Source organism: Aedes albopictus, chromosome 2 (genome assembly GCF_035046485.1).
Source record: "Aedes albopictus strain Foshan chromosome 2, AalbF5, whole genome shotgun sequence".
NCBI lineage: Eukaryota > Metazoa > Arthropoda > Insecta > Diptera > Culicidae > Aedes > Aedes albopictus.
Window position 1 is genome coordinate 191,192,041 of NC_085137.1, and position 27,074 is coordinate 191,219,114.

At 36.8% G+C, this 27,074-nt stretch overlaps 1 protein-coding gene across 1 annotated transcript; it reads right to left on the reverse strand.

Moving 5' to 3' along the window:
* Positions 1-27: 27 nt before the first annotated feature.
* On the reverse strand, positions 28-26,977 carry LOC109408136 (uncharacterized). The gene is made up of 4 exons (XM_019693242.3): positions 26,824-26,977; positions 26,298-26,732; positions 9,157-9,403; positions 28-1,474 (listed from the first exon to the last, which is right to left on the reverse strand). The coding sequence occupies exons 1-4, from the start codon at positions 26,851-26,853 to the stop codon at positions 1,188-1,190; spliced, it is 999 nt and encodes a 332-aa protein (XP_019548787.2). The 5' UTR covers positions 26,854-26,977; the 3' UTR covers positions 28-1,187.
* Positions 26,978-27,074: the final 97 nt, after the last annotated feature.

Here is a 27,074-nt window from a genome sequence, read left to right on the forward strand (position 1 = left end):
TCGATGGTATAAATAAAAACGAATTACGCAGTCTACATATGTGTTTAAAACTTAACCCTAGTGATCGAACATATTCTCCATTACATCAATAGAACTGGTAATTCACTATGAATGGCGAAGTTAAGTATGTTTTTTCGTGCGCCGTTTATCCGGCCGTAATTGTTTCCCTGAAAAGCGGATTTTCAATTTAAAAAAAATCCTTCCAGCTACTGGTCTTGTTCGGTATTCGTTATGTCCTCCCTCCGGGTCACAATTGCGTTGTGCGGTTTGATGAAATTTCAATAATGTGAAAAAATGAGCGCAGTTTTATTTTTTTCGGAAGGAGGACAAAGAGAAAAAGTCGAATTCAATTAAAGTGCTCGTGGAAATTTGCTGTTTTAATTAAAAGATTGACAATGGATTTCGTCACATCCTGCGTTTGGTGGGATGAAATCGTGTTTATAATTTGAATTAAAATATCCCACTGGAACCGAGCAGTCGACCATCGACGTGGTTCCTACATATTGCTGTTCATTCGTTTACTGAGGAGTTTTCTTCGTTTGCTTTTCACAATTTTTGTCTTCTGTAATTAACCCTTCGCTTCACATACCATCAATTTATCACAGACACAATATGTACACGATTGTACGACTATTTAGAGTGGTCTCATATTAAATGTGTGTTTATTCTTCCTTATATTCTCTTACTGTCTCAATATATCCACCAGTTCGTCTCTCCTAAAGATTGACAAAAGCTTCATTTCTCTTACATACTTGTAACTTTTAGTTAAACAATAGGTAATTAAATGTTACGATAACTTAACCTACCCTTATGTATCTTCGATAGTCTTTATCATTTTGTCAAATCAATTGTGAATCGTCGGAAACAATTCAAACGAGGGCAAACCGAGGAGGAGTACCAATAATGATGACTTTCCGTAATCGCATTAATTTTCCTGATCGGAAATCAGCGAGATAAAATTAAAATTCCCGTTCATCGTTTATCGTTAAACGGGGGTCAGATTAAAACGTTAGAGTGATGCTCTGTTAATCAGTGCCCATTAATTTAAAATCATAACCTCTATCAATATTCATAATGCTTGTTCGTGTATGATACGCGTGGCCGCCCGCCCATTCGCCCATTACGGCTAATTGTGAAAATTATGGAAATAAAAAGTTATAAAATGGTCGGCCACCGTTGGCCCGACCCTAGGGTTCCCGGTGCTTGACCGGTGGGGTCACAAACGCTTGCAGGCTGAAGTAACGTGGCATGTCGTTGGTAGTAACGCTGGTAACGTGGTGGAACTGACAGGGTTGCGAAATTTGCGACTTTGGCGGTAGAATGATCGGTTTGGCGGTCTTTTTCGGCTTTCGCTTCCGGCCCGGAGCGGATAGGGCAATGTTTTCCGGATTGCTGATGAGTTCCTCCACGCGGACCCACATCTCTCGGGCGGCCTGGTTCGAGTCGAAACTGAAGCCGATTACCTTGCGGTGATCTGGAATGGGGAAAAAGGGGATATGAGTGCAATGGATGGATATAGAATTACGATTAAAACACAGCATTCACCATGGTAATTTCTCATCAAAATGACAATACATTTTTGGCGTTCTTGAAGGAATTCCTGGTTGGAGGTGGAATTCCTCAATGAATCCGTGAATGCACTCCTGATGAATTTCTAGGAAAAAAATATTCTAAGAAAGCCTGAAAGATTTCATGGAGAATTTTCTGGTCAAGTACCTGAATGCATCCCTGTAGAGTTCCAAAACAAATCGATGGGGGAACTCTTCTGGAAACCCTTCAAGAAATTTCTAGAAAACAAATCTGCAAGTATTCTTGAAGAAATTGATGGGTACAGAACTCCTGAAAGAACTCCTGGATGAACTCCTGGAAGACTTTCTTAAATTATTCCTCCTAGAAGAACTCTTGGAGCAATCCCTGGAAGACATCCTAGCCAAGAAGAATTTCTGTAGGATTTCTTGGAAGAATTTCTATCGAATTCTTGGAGAATTCCTGGAAGAATTCCATAAGGAATTTTGAAAATTCTTGAACGAATTCCTTGGGGAATCCTCGAACGAATTCCTTGGGGAATTCTTGAACGAATGATTCTTTGGGGGAATCCTTGGACAAATTCCTTGGGGAATTTTTGAACGAATTCCTTGGGGAATTCTTGGAAGAATTCCTTGGGGAATTCTTGGAAGAATTAGTTGGAGAATTCTTGGAAGAATTCCTTGGGGAATTCTTGGAAGAATTCCTTGGGGAATTCTTGGAAGAATTCCTTGGGGAATTCTTGGAAGAATTCCTTGGGGAATTCTTGGAAGAATTCCTTGGGGAATTCTTGGAAGAATTGCTTGTGGAACTCTTGGACGAATTGCTTGGGGAAATCTTGAACGAATTCCTTGAGGAATTCTAGAAAGAATTCCTTGGGGAATTCTTAAAAGAATATCTTGGGGAATTCTTGGAAGAATTCCCTGGGGAATTCTTGGAAAAATGCCTTGGGGAATTCTTGAAAAAAAAAATTTCCTTGGGGAATTCTTGGAAGAATTCCTTGGGGAATTCTTGGAAGAATTAGTTGGAGAATTCTTGGAAGAATTCCTTGGGGAATTTTTGGGAGAATTTCTTGGAGAATTTTTGGAAAAATTCCTTGGGAATTCTTGGAAGAATTCCTTAGGGAATTCTTGGAAGAATTCCTGGGGGAATTCTTGGAAGAATTCCTGGGGGAATTCTTGGAAGAATTCCTGGGGGAATTCTTAAAAGAATTTCTTAGGAAATTCTTGGAAGAATTTCTTGGTGAATTTTTGGAAGAATTACTTGGGGAATTTTTGAAAAAAAACTTGGGGAATTCTTGAAAGAATTCCTTGGGAAATTCTTGGATGAATTCCTTGGGGAATTCTTCGAAGAATTCCTTGGGGAATTCTTGAAAGAGTTCCTTGGGGAATTCTGGGAAGAATTGCTTGAGGAACTCTTGGAAGAATTGCTTGGGGAATTCGTGAAAGAATTCATTGGGGAATTCATGGATGAATTCCTTGGGGAATTCTTGGAAGAATTCCTTTGGTGAATTCTTGGAAGGACTCCTTGGGAAATTCTTGGGAGAATTCCTTTGGGAATTCTTCGGAGAATTCCTTGGGGAATTTTTGGGAGAAATCCTTGGAGAATTCTTGGAAGAATTCCTTGGTGAGTTCTTGTAAGAATTCCTTGGGAAATTCTTGGAAGAATTCCTTGGGGAATTCTTGGAAGAATTTCTTGGGGAATTCTGAAAATAATTTCTTGGGGAATTCTTGGAAGAATTCCCTGGGGAATTCTTGGAAGAATTCCCTGGGTAATTCTTGGAAGGATTCCTTGCGGAATTCTTGAAAAAAATACTTGAGGAATTCTTTTAAGAATTTCTTGGTGAATTCTTTGAAGAATAATTTGGTGAATTTTTGGAAGAATTCATTGGTGAATTCTTGGAAGAATTCCTTGGTGAATTCTTGGAAGAATTCCTTGGTGAATTCTTGGAAGAATTGCTTGGGTAATTCTTGAAAGAATTCATTGGGAAATTCTTGGATGAATTCCTTGGGGAATTCTTGGAAGAATTCCTTGGGGAATTCTTGGAAGAATTCCTTGGGGAATTCTTGGAAGAATTCCTTGGGGAATTCTTGGAAGAATTCCTTGGGGAATTCTTGGAAGAATTCCTTGGGGAATTCTTGGAAGAATTCCTTGGGGAATTCTTGGAAGAATTCCTTGGGGAATTCTTGGGAGAATTCCTTGGGGAATTCTTGGAAGAATTCCTTGGGGAATTCTTGGAAGAATTCCTTGGGGAATTCTTGGAAGAATTCCTTGGGGAATTCTTGGAAGAATTCCTTGGGGAATTCTTGGAAGAATTCCTTGGGGAATTCTTGGAAGAATTCCTTGGGGAATTCTTGGAAGAATTCCTTGGGGAATTCTTGGAAGAATTCCTTGGGGAATTCTTGGAAGAATTCCTTGGGGAATTCTTGGAAGAATTCCTTGGGGAATTCTTGGAAGAATTCCTTGGGGAATTCTTGGAAGAATTCCTTGGGGAATTCTTGGAAGAATTCCTTGGGGAATTCTTGGAAGAATTCCTTGGGGAATTCTTGGAAGAATTCCTTGGGGAATTCTTGGAAGAATTCCTTGGGGAATTCTTGGAAGAATTCCTTGGGGAATTCTTGGAAGAATTCCTGGGGGAATTCTTGGAAGAATTCCTTGGGGAATTCTTGGCAGAATTCCTTGGGGAATTCTTGGCAGAATTCCTTGGGGAATTCTTGGCAGAATTCCTTGGGGAATTCTTGGCAGAATTCCTTGGGGAATTCTTGGCAGAATTCCTTGGGGAATTCTTGGCAGAATTCCTTGGGGAATTCTTGACAGAATTCCTTGGGGAATTCTTGGAAGAATTCCTTGGGGAATTCTTGGAAGAATTCCTTGTGGAATTCTTGGAAGAATTCCTTGGGGAATTCTTGGACGAATTCCTTGCGGAATTCTTGGACGAATTCCTTGCGGAATTCTTGGACGAATTCCTTGCGGAATTCGGATTGCTTGGGGAATTCTTGGACGAATTCCTTGGGGAATTCTTGGACAAATTCCTTGGGGATTTCGAGGACAAATTCTTCGGGGAATTCTTGGACGAATTACTTGGGAAATTTTTGGACGAATTCCTTGGGGAATTCATGGTCGAATTCCTTGTGTAATTCATGGGCGAATTTTTTGGGGAATTCTTGGAAGAATTCCTTGTATAATTCTTGGAAGAATTCCTTGTGTAATTCTCGGAAGAATTCCTTGGGGAATTTTTGGACGAATTCCTTGGGGAATTCTTGGACGAAATCCTTAGGGAATTTTTGGACAAATTCCTTGGGTAATTCATGGACGAATTCCTTAAAGAATTTTTAGACAAATTCCTTGGGTAATTCGTGGATGAATTCCTTGGGGAATTCTTGGGCGAATTCCTTGACGAGATCCTGGGATAATTTTTGAAAAAATCCCTGATGATTTCTTGGAAGAATTCCTGGAGGAATTCATGGAAGAATACCTGGAGAAATTTTTGGAGGGATTCTTGGAGGAATTCCTGGACGAAGTCCTGGAGGAATTCCTAAAAGATTTCCTGGAGAAATTTTTGGAAGAATTTCTGAAAGAAATACTGGAAGATCTCCTGGAGGAATTCGCGAAAAATTCCTGTAGGTAGTCCTGAAAAAATTCCTGAAGGAATTCCTTGAAAAATTTCTAGAGGTATTCCTGGAAGGATTGCTAGTGGAATTTCTGCAAAAATAACTAGTGAAATTCCTGGAAGATTTCTTAGTGGAAATCCTGAATGAATTCCTGGAGGGATGCCTGTAAGATTTACGGAGGAATTCTTAAAAGCATTCCCTGAGGAATTTCTGAAAGTACTTTTGGAGGAATTTCTGAAGAAATTCTTGAAAGAATTCCTGAAAAAAATCATGGCAGAATTCCTGGAGAAACCTTTGGATCAACTCCTGGAGGAATTCTTGAAAGAATTTCTGTATGAATTATTTAAAGAAATTATGGAGAAATTCATTAAAAAAAATCTGAAGGAACTCCTGAAAAAAATCTTGGCGGAATTATGAAAGAATTTCTGAAAGAATTTCCAAAAGAATCCTTAAAAGAGTTCCTTGGAGAAGAGAGACGAACCAGCCAAGGGCTGAAAGTCTCTTAAATAAAGACAAATCAATCAATCAATCCTTGGAGAATTCTTGGAAGAATTCCTAGCGAAATTCCTGCAAAAATTCTTGGAGGAATTCCCAAAGGGATTTTTGTGAGAATTTCTGGAGGAATGACTTCCAAGAATAATTCCTGGGAGAATGCCTGTAAGATTCCTGGAGATATGTCAAAAGGAATTGTCTGAGGATTTCCTGGAGGAACTCCGGGAAGATTATAAAGAAGAATTGCTAAAGCAATATCTGGAGAAATTACTGGAAGAAATCCTGGAGGAAATACTGGAGAAACTCCTGGAGGAATTCCTGGAGTAATTCAATTACTTGCTCAATTTCTGGAAAAATTCCTAGTAAAAATCCTGGAAGAACTCCTGGAAAATATCCTAGGAATTCCAGGAAAATTTCCTAGAGGAATCCCTAGATGAATGCCTGTAAAATTCCTGGAGAAATTTCTGGAAGAATTCATGGAGGAATTCCTGGGGGAATTTCTAGAAGAGTTCCTGAAGGAAATCCTGCGTGAATTCCTGTTTGAACTCCGGGTGGAATTTCTGCAATAATTCTTGAAAAAAAAAATCATTTTTTTTGCAAGAGTTCCTAAAAACTTCTGAAAGAATTCCTGGAGGAATTCCTGACAGAATTTCCTGGAGGGATTCATGGAACAGTTCTTGGAGGAATTTTTGGAGGAATTCCTGGAAGAGATCCTGGATAAATTCCTGAAAGATTTCCCAAAGGAATTTCTTAAATAATTGCTGAAGGCGTTCATGGCAGAATTCCTTAAGAAACCGCTGGATTAACTTCTGGAGGATTTCCCAAAAGAATTCTTGGAAGAATTATTTCAACAGTCCCTGGAGGAATTCCTTTAAAAAAAATTGAAGAAATTCTTGAAAAAAACAATACTTGGAGGAATTCCTGAAAGCATTCCGGGAGAAGTTCCAAAACGAATTCAGGAAGTAATTCCAGAAATAATTTTAGGATTCCTAGGGGAGTTTATGAAAGAATTTCTCGAGGAATTCTTGAAAAAATTTCGGGAGGAATTCGTGAGAGAATTTCTGGAGGAGTTCCTGAGAATTCCTGAAGGAGCTGCCGGAAGAATTCCTCGAGATATTTCTGCAAGAATTATAAGACAATTTTTTGGAAGAATTCCTGGAGGAATGAATTCCTGGAAGAATTCCTAGTGGAGTTACTGAAACAATTAAGTGTGAAATTTCTGGAAGAATTCCGAGTGAAAATCCTGGAAAAATACCTGAATGAATTTCTGGAAAATATCTTACAGAAATTCCTGTAAAAATGCTTTCAAGATTCCTGGAGAAATTTCTGAACGAATTCCCTGAGAATTTCCTCGAAGAATTCCTGGAGGTCTGGAGGAATTCGTGGAGAAATTCGTGGAGGAATTCGTGGAGGAATTCCTCGGGTATCCCAAAAGTTATTCCTGAAGAAATATCTGAAGAAATTCCTGGAGGAATTTCTGGAAAAAATACTGGAGAAATTTCTGAAAAAAATCTTCAAAGAATTAATGAAAGAATTCTTGGAATATTTCCCATATAATTCCTGTAAGAATTCTTGGAAAAAGTCCTATATCCTATATCCTATATCCCTATCCTATATCCCTGGAGGAATTTCTCAAAGAACTCCTGAAGAAATTTCTCAAAAAATGCCTGGAGGAATAAAAAGTAGGCTTCATGGAGGAATTCCTGAAAAATTTTATGGAGGAGTGTCACACTGTCCTGGAGAAATTTCTGGAAGACTTCCTGGATGACTTCCTGGAGAAACCCCTGAAGATAGTCGTCGAGAAATTCGTGAAGGAATTCCAGGAAGAATTTCTGGAAGAATTGCTTGAAGGAATTAATGAAAAAATCTTGGAAAAGTTTTCAAAGATTCCTGTAAGAATTCTCTGAAAAAAAAACCTAAAAGAATACCTGGAGGAATTTCTGAAAGAATTCCTGAAGGAAGTCCTGAAAAAAAATCTTGTAGAAATTCCTCAAAGAATACCTGAATGAATCCCTTAAATAATCGCTGATTGAAATCATGGCAGAATTTCTGGAAAAAAACCCTGGTTTGACTCCTGGAAGAATTCTCGAAAAAAATCCTGGAAGAGTTACTTAAAGAGTTCTTAGAGGAATTCCTGATTAATAAAATGAACTTTGAAGAATTCTTGAAAGAATTCCTGGTAGAATTCCTGGATAAATCTCTGGAATAATTCCTGGAGGCATTTCTCGAGGAATTCCTGGAAGAATTTACCGAGGAATTTCTGCAGGCATTCCAGGAGGAGTTCCTGGAGGAAATCTTGGAGGAATTTCCGGAGGAACTCCTGGAGAAATTCCTGAAGGATTTTGTGGATAAATTTCTGGAGGAACTCCTGTACGAATTCCCGAAGAAATTTATTAAAAAAATAATTCTTGGAAGATTTCCCACAGGATTCTTGGGTGGACGCCAGGAAGAATTCCTGGAATAGTTCCTGAAAGAATCCCTGGAGGAATTTTTCGAAGAATTCCTGAAGGAATACTAGAAAGAATTCCTGGAAGAATTTCCCGAGGAATTCCTGGAACAGTTACTGGAGGAATGTCTGGAAGAAATTTTGGAGGAATACATGAAAGTATTCTTGGAGGAATTACTGAAAGAATTCCTGGAAGAATTCTTGAGAAAAATCGTGAAGGAATTCCTGGAAAAAATCCTGGAAGAAATTCTGGAGGAGTTCCTGGATGAAGTCCTGGAGGAGTTCCTTTAAAAAATGCTGAAAGAATTCCTGAAGGAATTTATGGAATATTTCTCGGAAGAGTTCCTAAAGAATTCCTTTGCAAAATTCCTTAAAATTTTTCTGGAGGAATTCTTGGCACTATCCCTGGAGGAATTCGTGAAATAACTCGTGGAGGAATTTCTCAAAGTATACCTGGAGGATTACCAAAAAGAATTCCAGAAGGAATTCATGGTGGAATTCATGAAGAAACTGAAATAATTACTTAAAGAGTTCCTGGAGGAAAACAAGCTGAAGGAATTCTTGACAAAATACTTGGAGGAATTCCTGAAAGAATTCTAGGAGTAGTTCCAAAGCGAATTTAAGAAGTATTTCTTGAGAAATTCAACAAAGAAATCCTGGAAGAAATTTTTAAATAATTCCTGAGGGAATTTCTGAAAGAATTTCTCAAAGAATTTGTGAAAAATTCCTGAAGAAATTCTTGAAAGAATTCCGGAGCACGAGCTGTAAATGACGACCTCACGGTACAAAAAAGGCTACATTGCATCTGACTTATACTGCCTTCATTGCGGAGTATCTCACAATCTGCAAACTTAATTCTATTATCATAACCGTGCTGATGAAAAAATGCACCTGCATCCCCAATGCGCTTTTAATAAACGCTATCATCGCTCCATTCTTTTTTTGTACGCATCTAATGAGAGCTTTACTCGCTTGCACAGCATCCAGCACAGCCCAGTGCAGAAAGACAGACGCTATGTTCTATATTAGCTTTAGCTTGAGGGTTGGTGCAGCAGCATCCATGGCTGGCAATAATCCACCTACCTGCCGAGAGACACATGGTGTGAAAGGCTGCCGCTGCGACCTTATAGTCGGATAGATTGTCGATGGTGTCCTTCCAGAGGGCGAAGCAGGTGCCCCGTTCCGCCAGGACGAAGCTCACCCGCGGCGTACAGCGCGATCGGGTGCATCCTTTGTCGTGCAGCAGCACCGGGATGCCGGTGTATACCAGACGCCAGTCGTCTTTGCCGATGCTTTCGTACAGATTGGCCAGCGAGGTGCTGACGTAGACCTGGGAAGAGAACGAAACAGTGGAGGGGGTGGGGGAAAAGTGGTTAGCGTTTTATGGAAATAAAATTCACTTTCTTTTGGTTGCATTTGGGTGGGTTTAAAGTGGGGTGTGTCGGTTTTTGTTTGGAAAGTTTCCATACCTTGAATAATTTACATTTTAAGATGTTTTCTGCATATAGGAATATATTTTACGCTGATCTTATTATCTGCTGAATTCAACATGGCACCAAAGGTTGTAATAATAGAATCATGCATTGTTTAGCAACTAATGTCGACCAAATGTTAATCAACATAGATTTCTATACTCTCCCGCTTAGGGGCTGTCTATTAATTACGTAAGCATTTGTTTGGAGGTTGGGTATTGAAAAATCTTCAGCTTCTTACAAAAATATCAGGGTATCATATAAAAAATGTACAAGAGGGGAAGGAGTGACGATGTGTAGAGACTTCGAATAAACCCACATTGTCCCCAAAAAGTCTGCAAGGTTTATAAACAAAGATGCCTAAAATTGGTTCTTCTAGCCACTCGTAAACTAAAAAAGTGGCTCCGAATTAATCGCCACGCTCTAAATTTCTTTCTAAACGATTTGCATAAAGTTTGCACGTTGAGACACGTGTGCCGATCGACGAAGGTGGTAATGCATGCAGAGCAGATTCTTCTTTTCGCCAGACACATTTTTGCATATGGTCCTCCACCTATGTTGGCCATACAGTAAGGTGAAGAATTCTACAATCTACATCCATAACTTTTTACCCACTCTATTCCATTTTTCAACTTTCTTACCCACCTCCTCATTTGCATACACGTATTTTTACACACGGATCCACATAGCTACACGTACCTTCAATTTTCTATTCGCACAAAAGTTTCTAGCTTTTGACGGTGGTTAGCACCAGCTGTTGCTTGGTCCCCGCAGACCGACGAAAGAACGCAAATAAAAAGCTAATCGCCTGGAATGTAGGCAATACGCAGAGCAAAAAGTTTATTCCAAGTAAACTTTGCTCACCACCCCCTCTCACTATCATGGATAGGTATAGACGAAAGGCTTTCAGCATTCGACACTGTCTGTCTGACTAATGTTTGGTTGGGTTTGAGTTCTTTTGCTTTAGGTCGTTGAATCTGTTAACCCTTCTGTGAGTGGCTGCGCGGCGTGAAAAAGTTTGCGGTATTGACAAAAAAGTTTTTTTATTGTATATTTTTTGGTAGGGACTGAATACTTATCTGTATGGTGACATTTCTTTCTCACTTCATTTACCACAGTGGTATTTTTCCCTATTCACTGCTGCCACTTTCGCCGCATGCTCAATTCCACATGCCTAGTAAAATCTGCAATGCAATTGATGTGCATAGTCCATTCGATTCTCCATTTACATAATTTTCCATCTACTTCTCTTCTCTTCTCTTCTCTTCTCTTCTCTTCTTTTCTTTTCTTTTCTCTTCTCTTCTCTTCTCTTCTTTTCTCTTCTCTTCTCTTCTCTTCTCTTCTCTTCTCTTCTCTTCTCTTCTCTTCTCTTCTCTTCTCTTCTCCTTACCAAATTTTAACAAAATGTAATAGGTTTTGCCTTTCTCGTACGCCAAAATGTACTGAAGGATTATAAGTTCACTCAAAAAACTAATTTTCGATAGAAGGCTCGGAGAGTCGAGTCACATATACAAATCAACTTAGTTCGACCACTTCGACGAATAGAGATGATGTCTGTATGTATGTTTCAGAACGAAAATATGTATGAGATTCAATTAAATTACCGAAAAATTCCCTCGTGGCAACGCATTTCTCAATACCCACAAACGAGAAGGGGTCAGGGGGATATCACATCCAGATTTTGGAAGACCAACCGCATTTGATTTAAAATTGCTTTCATTTTTTTTGATTGTACGGTTTTAAGTAGTAGCCGTTTGAAAAAAAGCAGTACGTCTAGAACTTTTAAGGGTTACCACCAGTTAGCCTAATGGTTAAGGCTTTGAATCACTTATCCGATGACTGATAATTCGATTACCAATACAACTGAATATTTAATGTAATACAGGGTTTTTCAGGAATTTTCTCTGATATTCTTCCAGAGATTCCCTTCAGAATAATTTCCACGGATTCCATCAGTTTTTTTTCTATATTTATTTAAAAATTCCACCTTCAGAAATTTCACCAAGAATGCTTCCAGAAACCCTTCCATGCGTGAGAAATTGCTCCATGGATTATTTCAGAAATTTATCCTGGTATTCTTTCAGTAAACCAGCCACGCATCCCAGCCATTCTTACGGCTTTTTTTTCAATCAAGAGTTCAGAAAATCCTTTAGGAATATTTTTAGGAATGCCTTGCAAATAACTTAATCACGGATCTCGTCATTAAAACAACACACAGTGCTGATATTGCTACTAATTGCTTGCTCACCGAAGGTTCCCTTTAAAAATTCTTAGAAGTTTTTTTTATTTATTTCTCCAGAGAATTCGTCATAAATTTTCTTAAGTATTTCTATAGAGAACCTTCTATGGGTTCCTTATTATATAGCTCTAATAGTTTCTTAGAAAGTCCATAAATTACGTCACGTAAACATTGTTTATTTTCAGCCAATCTTCTCCCTATGACACACTTTTTGTACAGTACTCTGAAATATACAGAAATATTTCTGTGAATGGAAAAAAATCTTAAGAAACCCCTTGCTGAAATTCATGGAGAAATGTTCAGCCTACTGAATGATTTCGATTACTTCGTAAAATAATCCAAAGACTGTTTCAGGAATTCCTCATTCGGTTTCTTAAAAAAAATCATACAGGGATTTTTCAATAGTTTTCTTCAAAGCTTCCTTAAAACATTTTTTCAAGAATTTCTACAGATTTTTTTCCAACTATTCCGGCAGGAAGTCTTCCATGTAATCCAGAAAATATTCTCGGTTTTTTAAGAAACCCCTCCAGGGGTTCCTTCTGAAATTTCTTCAGAGATATCTTCAGATATATTTGTAGGGATTTGTAGTAATGGTGGAAGATCGTGAAGATAGAACCCGAATTCCAGCCCGAAGATAAGAAACAGTATGTCCACATCACGATGGTCCATACTTGATTGGACTAAAACTAAACCAAGACGAACATATGACTTTTCAAGTTTAGCAAAACAGTTTTTGACCAGAAAACCTTAAATATTGAAAGGTCCCAAACGGACCGAAACGTCAGAAATAATCAAACACTAGTGTTTTCCATTTATTTTAATACTGTGAAGCCAAACCGTGCCAGTACATAACCTCAGTCGTATCCCCGAAAGAATGTAGGGATTCCTTCAGTATTTCTTTCGGAAATTCCTCTAGTGGCTTCTTCCGCAAATCCTCCAGGGATTCATCAAAAATGTGTACAGATATTTGTATCATGAATTCCACCTGAGATTCAGGATTTCCACAGGAAACCTAATAAAAAATGCCTGGGTAATTTTTGCAGAAATTCCTCCCAAAATTTTTTGCAAATTTCTTCAGGAGTTCCTCCGGGTATTCCACCACATGTTTTTTCTAGAAACACCTCCAGAATTTTTACTCGGATTCTTCAGTAAATTGAGATTTTTTTCAGAAACAATACATAGAAACTTCTACGGAAATTTCTTCGGAATTTTATCATCAGATTTTTCTAGGAATCTTTATAGAAATTTAGTTCTTTCTTTTTTCTTTGAGCATTCTTTCAAAGATGCCTTAAAAATACGTACAGAAACACAATAAAATCTTTGGTACAAGCATTTACGCAAAGATTCTTAGTAAATTCTTTAAAATATCCACCCAGGGATTTTCAAGGAGTTTTTCAGGTTTTCCTCCAGGAATGTCCTTAGCAATTCCTTCTAAGATTCTTTCAGGATTTTTTTCTGAGACATTCCCAGATACTCCTCCAGAGATTATTTTAAGAATATATCCAGGTATTTTTACAGGTGGAGGCAGGAGGTTTTTTTTTTAATATATCCTCGGATTTCTTCTTCAGCTCTATCAGAAATTCCTTAAGAAATATCTTTTGAGACTCCTTCAGTAATTAGCGCATATTTTCATGAATGCCGGAAAGGGTTTATAAGAAATTCTTCCATGGATTTTTTATCAGAAATTCACCTAGCGATTATTTCAAACATTATTCAGTGATTCAACCGAAAATTCGTCCAAGATTTTCTCTAGGAAACACTTGAAAAAAATCTTTAGGGGTTGCTGAAGAAACTTAAGAAAAAATCGTCCTTAGAATTGTTCCTGCGAATCCTTCAAATTTCCAACAATTCCTTATGGATTTTTTTTTTCAGGTATTCGTTCATAGGTTTTAACAGAAGTAACACTAGTTCACAAAATAAAAGGAAAGTCGTAAACTTCTGTAAACGACCAGAATTTTTGAAGCATAATTTAGCGCTGATTTCGAAACCGTGCTTCAAAAAATTTAAAGAAGAACAGTTTTTGAGTTTTAGCTCATTATCGAGTTTTAAAACTTTAAAAAAAATTGAATTTAATAAAATTGTTGATAATAGCAGAATAGAATAGCAGAATTATCGAGTTTTAAAACTTTAAAAAAAATTGAATTTAATAAAATTCAAATATCTTGCGTTTTGTTCAACCAATTTTAAATCTTTTTCCATTAATTAAAAGCTGAATATAATACCATTCGTTCATCTAAATGCAGGTGTTGCGTCAGATTGATGAAATTCAAGATATTGGTGAGTTTTGGGAACGATCTCCTTAAATTTTAGCAAAATTTCCAAAAATATGTGAAGAAATGTATTTTTTTCAATAAGAAAAAAAAAACAATTTAAAAATTCTTTCTCGACGTTTTTTTGACATATCATATGTAGGCGAGATACAGTAAAAAATTCAGCTCAATCGGAGCATTGATTACGGAGAATGAGATGTGTGAAGTGAGCGACTTTGCTTAAAAATAGAACAAAAATCGATTTCAAATCATCAACATTGTATGGAAAGTCGAAAAAATTTCCACGCTACTGTATTTTTTTTCCATCGCGTTTTCGAACTCAGGGCATGATTCTTCACCAGAAACGATCATCAGCTTACCGAGTTCAAAAATGCTGTAAACTAGTGTAATTCATGAAACTGCACCCAAAAACGAAAAAATCTTCAATCTTTAAGGAATTTCTACAAGAAGATTCCAAGATGAAATTTATGGAAATTTCCTGAACAGATTCCTGAACAAAGTTCTCTGCAGCAGTTTGTGAATCATTTTTTGCAAGAGTTCTTGGAGCAATCCCTGGGGAATACCAGGAGGAACTACTTGATATAGCTTTAAAGCAATACATAGAAGATTTACGATTTTTTTTTTCAAGAATTTAAGGAAAAAATCCAAAAGAAGTTTTTGGAATAATCCCTGAAGGGATTTCAACGGCATCCTTGGGAAATTTACGAAGTTAACCTCGGAGAAATTTCTAAAGGATTTCTTGGAAAACTCTGCAGGAATCCGAGCTGAAATTTCAAACAAAAGCACTAGAAGGTTTTTTTTTTATTATTTCTAAAAAAACTGATGAAATTATTAAAATATTTTCCTGCAAAATGTCTGAAGTGTTATCGGACATAAATCCTTGAAGAAATTTCTGATGTAATCCCTGGATGAATTTTAGGAGGCCATCAAACCAAAATTTGAAATTAATGTGGTAGAATTTTTAAAGGAATCTATAATGGCAATTATTTGAAGCAATCTGGAAGAATGGCTGGAAAACAAGAAAATGTTGCGGAGCTTCTACCTGTTTAGACTCCTGCGCGAAAATAAGTTTCGTGAATTTTTCTTGAGTGGCCTCACAGATATAAAAACAGACCGCATACTGATGAATAGTTTACGCTGCGTTGCTGAGTGCTCCATTAACGATAGTGTTGCATTGTTAACAATCATTTCTAATGCATCTTCGCTAAAAATAAGCCTTATCATTTAAAATAAATAAATAAATCCTGAAAAGATTGTTGCAGGAATTCCGGCAGGAAACTCGGAAGAGATTCCTAAAAGGTCCCCGTAAAAAAATAAACCCTGACTCAATAAATCCCAAAAACCCTTATGATCACTGGAAGAATATCTGAAGAACTTCTCCCTTGGAGAATCTTCTAAAAGAACCTCTTGAGATTTTTCTAGAGAAATTTCTGAAGAGATGCCTAATAGAGTATCTTCAGAATAATTTCTGAGGCACCCTTTCTAAGAACTCCAACTAAAATTTCAGAAGCATTTCTGCCAAAAAAATCTGAATTTCTTAAGGAATCTCTAGCGAAATTACGCTTTGAATACCCGGTGGAATCTTATCTGGAAAAATACCTGCAAGAATCTCTGGAGGAATTACTGAAGAAATAACTAGAGAAAGGTTCCTCTTAATAGTCCTGAAGCTTTCAAAAGAATCCCTAAAGGAAGTCCTCTGAATTATGTTAAGAAATTTCCGCAGGAATTCAATTGTTTGAGGGAAGAGCAGGAGGAGTAACTAGAAAATCCTCCGGAGGAACCTGTTAAAGCATGTCTGTAAACATTTCTAGAGAAGAACTTAGAAGAAACAAAACTTTAAGGAAAATCTGAAAGAATTCCTGAAGGTTTAGTTGGAGAAAGGATAGCTGAACTCATAATAACTGTTCCCGCAATAATTCCTAAAAAAATGTTAAAAATGTTCTATCCAGGAGTTTGATTGGAGTTACTTTTGGTACTGTATTTTTTGAGAAATTATAGGAGAAATTTCCGAAGGTATTTCACAGCAACTGCTAGATGTGGGCTCTGTTTTTATTGGAAAATCATGAATTTTGAGATATCAGACTTATGCAGCATATGGTGTTCTAGCACCATGAATTGATATTTTCTTTAGTCTAAAATGATTATGTATTAGAGAATTATATATATATATATATATATATATATATATATATATATATATATATATATATATATATATATATATATATATATATATATATTATGATAACCTTGATTTTTTTTATAAAACTAGCAGTTAGTAGCAGCTCACAGTAGATAAAATTAAAAAAAAAAGTTTTAAATTACGCCGTCGCCGCCAAATAGGGTGTACGGCGGACACTGAGGCAGGGCTGAAAATACACGGAAAAAATCTCTAGCTCGTCGAGATTTCGAGATCCTTATTTGGTGTCTTCAGAGAAAATATGAACAAGGTCAGTATTCTGAGCGGTAGTCAATCTTTCTTACGTTAATCGCATAACAGTCCTATGAGTCATTTTGGCCAAATTGCATTTTAGCGATAAGGTGATGGCTTAGGCACGGCTGCTACTCTAAATTAGTATGTTCGCCACTGCCGGGGAAAAGTGCGTCGGCGAACACGTCCTATCTGTAGGAATATCAGGAATGATTCCCGAAAAAAAAACCCACAAGAAACAAAAATTTCAGAAGGATTTCCAGAAGAAACAACAGAAGATTATTTAGAAATTTTGTCAGGGATCCTCGCAGAGACGTCTTTTGCGATCCTGTTAAGAAATCTCATCAGGAATCGTACCAGAAATCTTTAATGATTCCTTCAAAAACTTCTTCCTAGATTTCAGAGGAAACTCACGAATAAATAATAGAAGGAACGTCTTGGGGATTCCACACTTCCTTTTGGAATATGAGAAACAAGTTCTAGAAGAAATGTTTCCTGAAATTCCTGACAAACTCTCAAAACGATTTCCAGAAATATCTGGAATAACCGCAGGTATATTTTTTGGTATTTGAAATTTTATCACAGACTTAACACTCTAGTAAAGTATAATATAATTGTTTTAAGATTAGGAAATATTTGGGGAACTAAGATGGTACAATTCAGAAATTCGTGAGGGATTTCAGAAGGGCCCTTTTGATGAGTTCCAGAAGAAAAACTTTGGCATATCTATGAAAAAATGCCTTAAAAGCAAATCCAAGGAAGAACTGCTGTATAGGAATTCCAGATAGATCTTCAGGAGAAATCCCTGAAAGAATTCCTTGAAGATTCCCTTAAGAAAATCTCTGAGGAAAATGAGAAAAAGTTCTACGAAACCCAAAAGAAATAATATAAGATCGTCATCATAGACCTCGACGTATTCTTCGAACGCCCACCAAAGATGCTCAAAGCGGATGATAATTTAACCACAGACTTCATCGATTGGTCTTTACCAGATATTCTCGTGAATCACGAAATAGTATCTACGAATTTCACGGTCATCCATGGTTCAGAAATATGTGAAGCATATGGTATCTGAGAGTAAGTTGTGCACAACGGTTGTTAGTAGCTGAGCTGAGATATTGACCCAAGCGACGCCAGGTCAATTTTCGGAAAATCTGGATGATTTGAGAAGTTTTGTCTGGAAAAGTCTGGATCGTGTAGAAAACCTTTGAAATTCCAGACAAAACCTCATAATTTCCAGAAAAAGTTTCTGGATCATGCAGATTTTTGTAAAATAAGACTTCATAAATCTGGAAAATCCAGAAAAATCTGTAAGATTGGCAACGCTTGGCCCTGCTATCAACATTTGACGTAGTATTTATTGAAATAATGAAATACATTTTAAAGTTTCAACTTTGTAGAGACTTTTATGATTTTTTAAACATTTACATGAAAAACTGCTATGTAGCCCAAAAAAAAATTTGATGATCAATTAGTCTTGAACAGGTTTTGAAAATCAACGTAAAACATAATACCTTTAATTTTGGTTTTATGATGGCTGTAAGAAGCTCTTTTATTTATTTATTTATTTATTTTCAACTTTTAATGTTGTAAGAGGGAAAAGCCCCTTTGAGTGATTTCCAAATTGACATGTTGAAATCGTTCTCAAAAAGGCACAAAACCTCTTAATCGTTTCAAAATACATTATAATCTCTTTTAGTCTCTTTGACTAAAAAAATGTTACTTGGGAGTTTACACGTACTCTAGAAGACTATTGCAATCTTCTATGTTATTGATCTAAAGGAAATGCACTTGTCATTCCCTCCAGTAACATTCACGATACGATGCGTGTTCATTTCTACCTTGCATCTATCTAGTGGATGCAATACAAAACCAAATGCATTCTCCTCGTACGAACCACCTGTCATTCTAGAAATCTTATTATGCACATCTGTCCACGTACTACCCAATATACAGTCCGTGGTGATGACACTTCCAGATCCGCGCACCATTGCACATGCACCGAACTTTTCATGCATACGAAATCAGCATCGAAATCCAATCGGAATCCACCAACCCGATTGGAATAGAATCCCCATATTTCGACACGTGATTTTCTTCTACATAGGTAGCTGAATCGAAATCACGATTCAGCTGCGCAATGTGTTGTCGTCTAACTCTAACGGGTTGAGAAGATTACATTCCTTGGAATAGAAAAAAAAACCGACTATGAATAGTTCTCTCAATAGGGCGGATTGTTTTCTATTCTCAGGCATAGCACGGGAGTCGCAATATCTTCTCTCGTCAAAAGGTGACTTATGATGAATGATGACGGTACTTGAGGCTTGTAAATTACCGGTCGTCTACGTTGGCGGCGGCGAAACTTAAATGCATCTTTGTCATTCAACGGGTCTTGCTGCCGTGCCGCAGCTGGAGGGTTTTGTTTTTGATCGTTGATGGAAGTGGGAATGGCGCGGATGTGCCTGCGGATGATGACGGCATCCGGAACACGAGCATTGGCGCTGTGTTCTCTGAGAGCACTAAATGATTGCTAATAAGGTGATTCAATTTTCTATTACATGATATATGTAAAGCTTAGAAGCAACTATCGACTGTGGTATCTGGAAACCTGGAACAATTTTTGGCTTAGTAGTGTTGATAGAAGTACTAGTGTTCTGTTAATTTTGTGTTCTTGTTCATTTTTCTCATTATCACTAGTTTTCAGCATTTTTTACTCGATTTTAAGGTCACGGTATTTGGAGTACATAGCTCAAAATTTCTAGAGCACCGTTTTTAGAACCGTTGAACGGATTTCGATTAAAATGCATCACGCTGTTGACAACCACTGAACAATTAGCGTGATGCATTTTCATCCAAATCCGTTCAACAGTTCTAAAAACGGTGCTCTAGAAATTTTGAGCCATGTACTCTAAATACCTTGTCCTTAAGCCGATGATGATTTTAGTGTTAAAATCTTTCCTGCTCATGAGTTCGAAAACGTGAAGAAAAAATAGTAGTAAAACGGATGCACAGTGGGAAATATAGACCCATAAAACGGATCTTTTAACGCCGCTAGTTTCGGTACGTGAAGTTGACCATTTCGGACGTAAAAAAGTACGAGAAATCGATTGGTGCTAAATTCATTCACCGCACGGCACGGAAAGTCGTCCATTTTGCCCTTTTTTATACAAAAAGAGAATCAAAATGTACTTTCAAACAACTAACACGACTGTAGATCGTTGAAAATACCTGCAGGTGTAATTAGAGGTTAATAGAAATCATAAACATATGAAAGATTGTTTTTAATGCTTATATTGCCCTATATGCCCCAACAACTGCTGGAAGTTGTGAATTTTACATGGTTATGAATGGATCTTTAATGTTACTGATTTGAATTTCTTTTTTTTCTGCATAAACAAAAAGCGCTAGATCTGTTATCACCAGAATCATCTTCAGTAGATGTCCAATTTGCCCCATTTTGCCCTAGTATCATAGAAAAATGAGATATAAAATGTATTTATAAGAAACAGATACTGTAATGGAACGTTGAAATTAGTTTTAGTTGCAATTGGAAGCTAAAAGCTATCATGCGCATAAATGAAATATATTTTCCCTATTTTGCCCTACATGCCCCTAAAATTGCTGGATGATAACATTTTTTCTATTGTTTTGTAATGTCACTGGTTGCAAAACATGAAGTCTTAGATAATTTTTTATCATATGCAAATAAATATCTTATCGATAAATGCGGTTTATCGATAAGGTTTAGAATCATTCACGGGAGGGTACAAATAGCTGTCCATTTTACCCCAATTTGCCCTGATTTGTTGTCGCCTCATGAATGAATTGATTTCCCCCATTTGATTATGTCCGAATTGATGGACCTTTGTTTCTGAATCCAATGTAATCGAAAGGATAGTTAAAACATATGACTTAGGTGGGGAATATAGGGTATAATAAGCATTAACTCTTATCTTAATTTGTAGCAAATATGCACACAACTGAGTAAATGAGGCATCTTAAATATATATAACTTGGTGCTTTGAGACGCCCTATTTAATCAGTTTAGCGCATATTTGACATCTATATATATAAAAATGAGTTTGAAGTGCCTTTGAGGCAACAAAACTCAAGAACGGCTGAACCGATCCGGATGGCTCTTGCACAGTTCGGTTCGTATTCGTGGTGGCTTTGTTTATATGTACAAAAAGTTACGAAAATCAGCTAGAAAAGTACCTAACAAAATTGCAAAAGTACTGATTTTTCATGAGCTGGGAAGGAAAGCAACATGACCAAAATGAAATCAATCTAGAGTGCGGTGCTATTTTGAGCTCAACAGTTGTCAAACCACCACAAGATGGCAAGACAAAGTTTGCCGGGACAGCTAGTATTTTATAAAATGCTTATTATGCCCTTAATTCCCCATCAAGAGCTGAAATTATAGGAAAAGTCATATATATATATATATATATATATATATATATATATATATATATATATATATATATATATATATATATATATATATATATATATATATATATATATGTATACTCTCCGTTCGTACTCTCCTATGTGGTAATGATAATTTAGCAAGAAAGTATCACGTTATATGAATTGCTTACTAAACTACAAATGATTGAAAATTGACCCAATCTCACCCCTTAGAGGGGGTGAGAATGGGTCAAAGTATTCAAAATCACCTATCTAAGAATATAAGTTAATTTTATTGATCATATCTAGTAAATCTACTTTAAACATAATGTTATCATGACGAATTCGAACTTAGGTAATTTTAAAAGATGATTAATCCACCTAAAAAGGCTAATACAACCGAAAAAATGGTTGAAATTTGAAAAAAAAAATAACGTTTGTATACTGTATTACCATTTTTAGCCATCATAATCATCCTCATTAAGAGTTTCAACCTTCATGAGAGGAGGGGAGATTACAATGAGAGAGGGGCGCATTGATTGATTGTAAAAAAAACATGATAGTTTTAGCATACTGCATAAGGAATGTTTAACCAAACCCTCCATTATAAACTCTCATGTACATGATCATTGGCCTCTATATTGCTAAAGCAAATCACTCCAATCTCAAGATAGAGGGTCGTTCAAATATTATGTTAAGTCTATTTTGTGAGCTTACGATATTGCAGTACACTAAAGATTAGCTGATGATTAGAGGAGCTGTCCAAACGCATGGGTGCATTGTTATAAATGATTTTAGGCACTAAACGTATTAACACACTCGTTTGACACTTCTCGACATATTTTTGAAAGATAGCGTTCTGTTATGAAGATACGGTGAACATGGCACTACTCTAACGTCAAATGGGGACTGGATAACAAGTTGAATTTTTAGTTAAGGTTATATACACTCGATAACTTGCTTGACCCAATTTCACCCCCATTCTTAATATTTAGACATAGGGTCGAAAATATCGAGTTTTTAAATAAAAAGAGCAATGACAGCCCGCTTTTTTCATTACATCAACCAGGTAATACCTACAGCTAACCACTTATAAGAAAATTTATGGTTAGGTACTTGTGTTAAATATTACACCGGAGAAATTTTTTCAGAGTGGTTTACTAGTAGTTTCATCATATAAGTTTAGCCACAAATTTAACAAAAAACGAATATTGCAAAACATCTTATTCTGCATCATGACGTGTAAAAACATCTCCTCTTTTAAATAATATAAAGTTTTCAATATAAATTAACGATAGTTGATGAGCAATTTCAAATTTTATGTTTCTTCGTTTTGACCCAATCTCACCCCCCAGACCCATTGTCACCCCCATCGACGGTATGTTGCTGTATAATTTCTTCGCTTTATACTTTAAAATATTTGTTAGTGGATTAGTAGTTTGGGCATTATTATGGTAAGATGATTTAATCAGGATCTCCGCTGTTTCTTCTATAGAAGACAGATTTATCGGGTGGATTATTTTAATTGTTCCAGTTTGAATTTTACAATGTCTTTCCTTTACAAGCAATAAAGGTTCGTCGTGCAGGTTTCTAATGGTTAGTTTTTGTGCTTGAGTAAGGGTGATCGTCAATATCAGTAAGGGGATTATTCCGGTTCTCAAGGCACGTCTCACAGAGGTTGATAAAGCGTTGTACCTTGTCCTTGATTTTTGATGTTTTTACACGTCATGATGCAGAATAAGATGTTTTGCAATATTCGTTTTTTGTTAAATTTGTGGCTAAACTTATATGATGAAACTACTAGTAAACCACTCTGAAAAAATTTCTCCGGTGTAATATTTAACACAAGTACCTAACCATAAATTTTCTTATAAGTGGTTAGCTGTAGGTATTACCTGGTTGATGTAATGAAAAAAGCGGGCTGTCATTGCTCTTTTTATTTAAAAACTCGATATTTTCGACCCTATGTCTAAATATTAAGAATGGGGGTGAAATTGGGTCAAGCAAGTTATCGAGTGTATATAACCTTAACTAAAAATTCAACTTGTTATCCAGTCCCCATTTGACGTTAGAGTAGTGCCATGTTCACCGTATCTTCATAACAGAACGCTATCTTTCAAAAATATGTCGAGAAGTGTCAAACGAGTGTGTTAATACGTTTAGTGCCTAAAATCATTTATAACAATGCACCCATGCGTTTGGACAGCTCCTCTAATCATCAGCTAATCTTTAGTGTACTGCAATATCGTAAGCTCACAAAATAGACTTAACATAATATTTGAACGACCCTCTATCTTGAGATTGGAGTGATTTGCTTTAGCAATATAGAGGCCAATGATCATGTACATGAGAGTTTATAATGGAGGGTTTGGTTAAACATTCCTTATGCAGTATGCTAAAACTATCATGTTTTTTTTTTACAATCAATCAATGCGCCCCTCTCTCATTGTAATCTCCCCTCCTCTCATGAAGGTTGAAACTCTTAATGAGGATGATTATGATGGCTAAAAATGGTAATACAGTATACAAACGTTATTTTTTTTTTCAAATTTCAACCATTTTTTCGGTTGTATTAGCCTTTTTAGGTGGATTAATCATCTTTTAAAATTACCTAAGTTCGAATTCGTCATGATAACATTATGTTTAAAGTAGATTTACTAGATATGATCAATAAAATTAACTTATATTCTTAGATAGGTGATTTTGAATACTTTGACCCATTCTCACCCCCTCTAAGGGGTGAGATTGGGTCAATTTTCAATCATTTGTAGTTTAGTAAGCAATTCATATAACGTGATGCTTTTTTGCTAAATTATCATTACCACATAGGAGAGTATACATACTACATAAAAAGTTATTCCGACTTCAATTGCATTTGTTATTTAACAAACAATCTTTGAGTATCCTTTTTTGACCCATTCTCACCCCCAACGACGGTATATCAACTGAAACCTCAACCACACCACCGATCAAGGAGGTAGAACACCGTTGGAACTGTGTGGAAATGGATCGCGGGAACCCCCGACGCATCTGATCTCCAAGCCATCAATACTACGATGAACGACTTGATTGACCAAAACAACCAACAGCATAAATCCGTTTATGATTACGCGAAGACTGAAAGCCGAAAATACCCGTAACACAACAGATCATAGTTAATCAAAATCTCAACACTCGGATTCAGCAACTTACTCACGCTATACAGGAAGTAACCAATCAGGCCAACCTAAACGACTTGCTAATGGATCGTTGGAAAATCTCAAACTTTATCATTATTTTTTCAGGGACTTCCCCAGGCATCCTCTTATGAATCCTTTAAGAAAATCATAATTCATTCAAAAATAGATTCTATCGGAAAGTTCTCGAGTAATACAAAATGGATTTCTTCCAGAGCATCCTCTTTGCGGAATTCCTTGTTGGAATCCATCGGGATTTCCTAGGATAATCACTTCACTGATTTCTTGTAGAATTTCTCAGAAGATTTGCTGCAGACTCCTTTAAGATTTTATTAAGGAATACCATTAAGATATTTCCAAAAATTCTTCAACGTATATTTTCAGACATCTCTGAAAAATTTGTAAAGGAGTTGTTAGGATTTTTTTAAAGATTTTTTTCAAGTGTTCATCCAGGAGTTCCATAGAAAGCCTCTGCAGTTATTTCACCAAGAATTTCTTCATCCTCAATGAATTCCTACAGAAATTCTTGATGAATTAACTACAGATGTTAAAGGGTTCCTTGGTGAATCACTTCAGATATTCGTTAGAGATACTTCCAAAAATGACTGATTGGGGAAATCCTTTAGGGATTCTATAAGCAAGGAATCCTTTCTGAAAATCATTGGAAATTTTTCGATGGATTTTTAGGGGATATAACAGAACATTCTCCTTGTAGAATTCCTCCAAGAATAGAGATTAAATCCATATATTCTTTTTATATTTACTGAGTAATTTCTTCAGGGATTCCAAATGGATTAGTCGGAGAGGTCTATCAAAAATTTCTTCAGAAATTTATTTGCGGATTCTATCGGCATTTTATACAGGCAACGAATTTTTTTTCCAAGGACATCATTCAAAACCTTTTTGAGAAATTCCTCCAGAAAGCCCATTGCAATGCATTGGGAATTTACCAAGGACTTCGTTGTAGAATTCATCCAAGTATTTTGAGCAAGAACCTCTTCAGGAAATTGCCCCTGAGATTCTTTGAGAAAATTCTTAAGGAATTTATTAAGAGACACCTTCAGGAAATCATTGGGACTTCCTCCAAGGATTCCTTTTGCAATTTATCTGAACATTCTTTGGATTGTTTTCATAGACGTTTCTTAGAAAAACTTCTAAATCTACTATCAGGAATTTCTCCAGGGATTTCAACGACATATCGTCCAGTTTTTCCTTTAGGATTCTCTCCATGCATACCTTCTTGATTTTTTGAAAAATTTCTCCCAATATTTATTAAAAAAAAATCTCTCAAATTTCATCTTAAAATTTCTTCTTAGACTAATACGAAAACTTGTTGAGATAAATATACAAGAATTCCGGCTAGGATTCATTTAATCATATTCATAGTCAATAGTCATTTATAAATAGAAATAATGCAATAGAATAAAATTTCTTTGAAATTTCAGAAAAATTTCAAAACAGCTCCATAAAAAAATACTCGAAGAATATTCGTTAGTGATATTCTGAATCAATCTCTGAAGGAGCTTTCGATGGTATCCCTCGAAGGATTCCCGGGAATCTTTGCAATAACTGTAGAAAAAAATCTCTGTAGGTATTTCTGAAGAAACCCTACATATTTGTTCAAAATAATCTATGAATGTATTCCAAATCAAACCTCTTAAGAATTCTCTGCAGGCGTTATTGAAGAAATTCCTGAAAAAGTCGCATTTTATACTTCGAAATGGGATCTATGGTATTCTTGGAGAATTTAGCTCGAGAGTTCCTTGGAAGTCTTTGGGAAATCTTTGTATATTTGAGAAGGGCCATTAATGAAGAGGATATTAGGGAAATTTCTTAAGGCACAAACAGTTGATCTACCCAGTTTACAGGCTCCGATAACTACCGAGTTCTTTTCAAACCCTCTCAATCATTCATCCCTCAACAGGGGTCATATATAGGATTGGGATTCCCTGTTTGGTGCACTATTGGCATAAATGGTCCGTAGTGCTAAGTAGTTATGCTGTCTACAGCTACACGACAACAATCAATTCTAGATTTATATCATTTAACTGCAGCATTTTAATCCAGAGGCTGGTTTGACGTCATATTATTAGAACAAACCATACGATATGATTTCCACGAATTCATATTCAATATTCCCCATTACGAACATGACTCACCCGCACACAACACACAACCAATTAATCACACCCAAAACAAAGCCTCTCCCGCCCTCAAACTCACCTCCGTTCCCAGTCCGCTGAAAAAGCTCTCCACCTGGGCTCGCTCGAAGTCAGTTATCATACCCCCGTCCAAACTGATCAGATCGTGTTTGCTGTACTCAAGTTCGTTGTCATCTTCGTTGATGTAGTTCCCGTTGAATGGTTGCTTCTGAATCTGCTGTTGACTATGCCGACTATGGTTGTGAAGCCCATGGTGATGGTGGTGATGATGATGCCTATGTCCACTACTGCTACTGGAACTACTTTCGCCGCCACTGCTGTTCTGACTGGGAATCGACTGGGACTCACTGGCCGCATCCAGGGACCACTCGTGAATGGCATCGCATATTTCCGATGCGGACCCGTCCGAACTGTCCGACTTGCTCGATGTGGACGGAGCACTGGCACCACTATTGTCGCTGACCGATTCCAACCGGTGCCGCTGAAGGTGTGTCATCTGCAAGGGAAATGAGATGGGAACGATGTGTTATTATCATTGTTAGGGATGGGGGAGGTGGATGGTCCTCTTCTCGTGATAAAACACTAACATGTTTTGGCGGTGGTAATAGTTTTCTCATTATCAATGGCGCAGAGCACTAGTAAATGGGCACACTAATGGAAATAATGCTTTCCGCTCACAAGCTGAAAGAGCAACTACTAGCGTGGGTCGCACTCTTTTCCAGTGAACGTACAGACAAGTACGACTTAGGTGAGAAAGATAAGAGTGATAAAACCGTATTGGCACCTCTCTTTGGATACCACTTGGTAGAAATTGATATCTCTGCCTATGAAAATTACT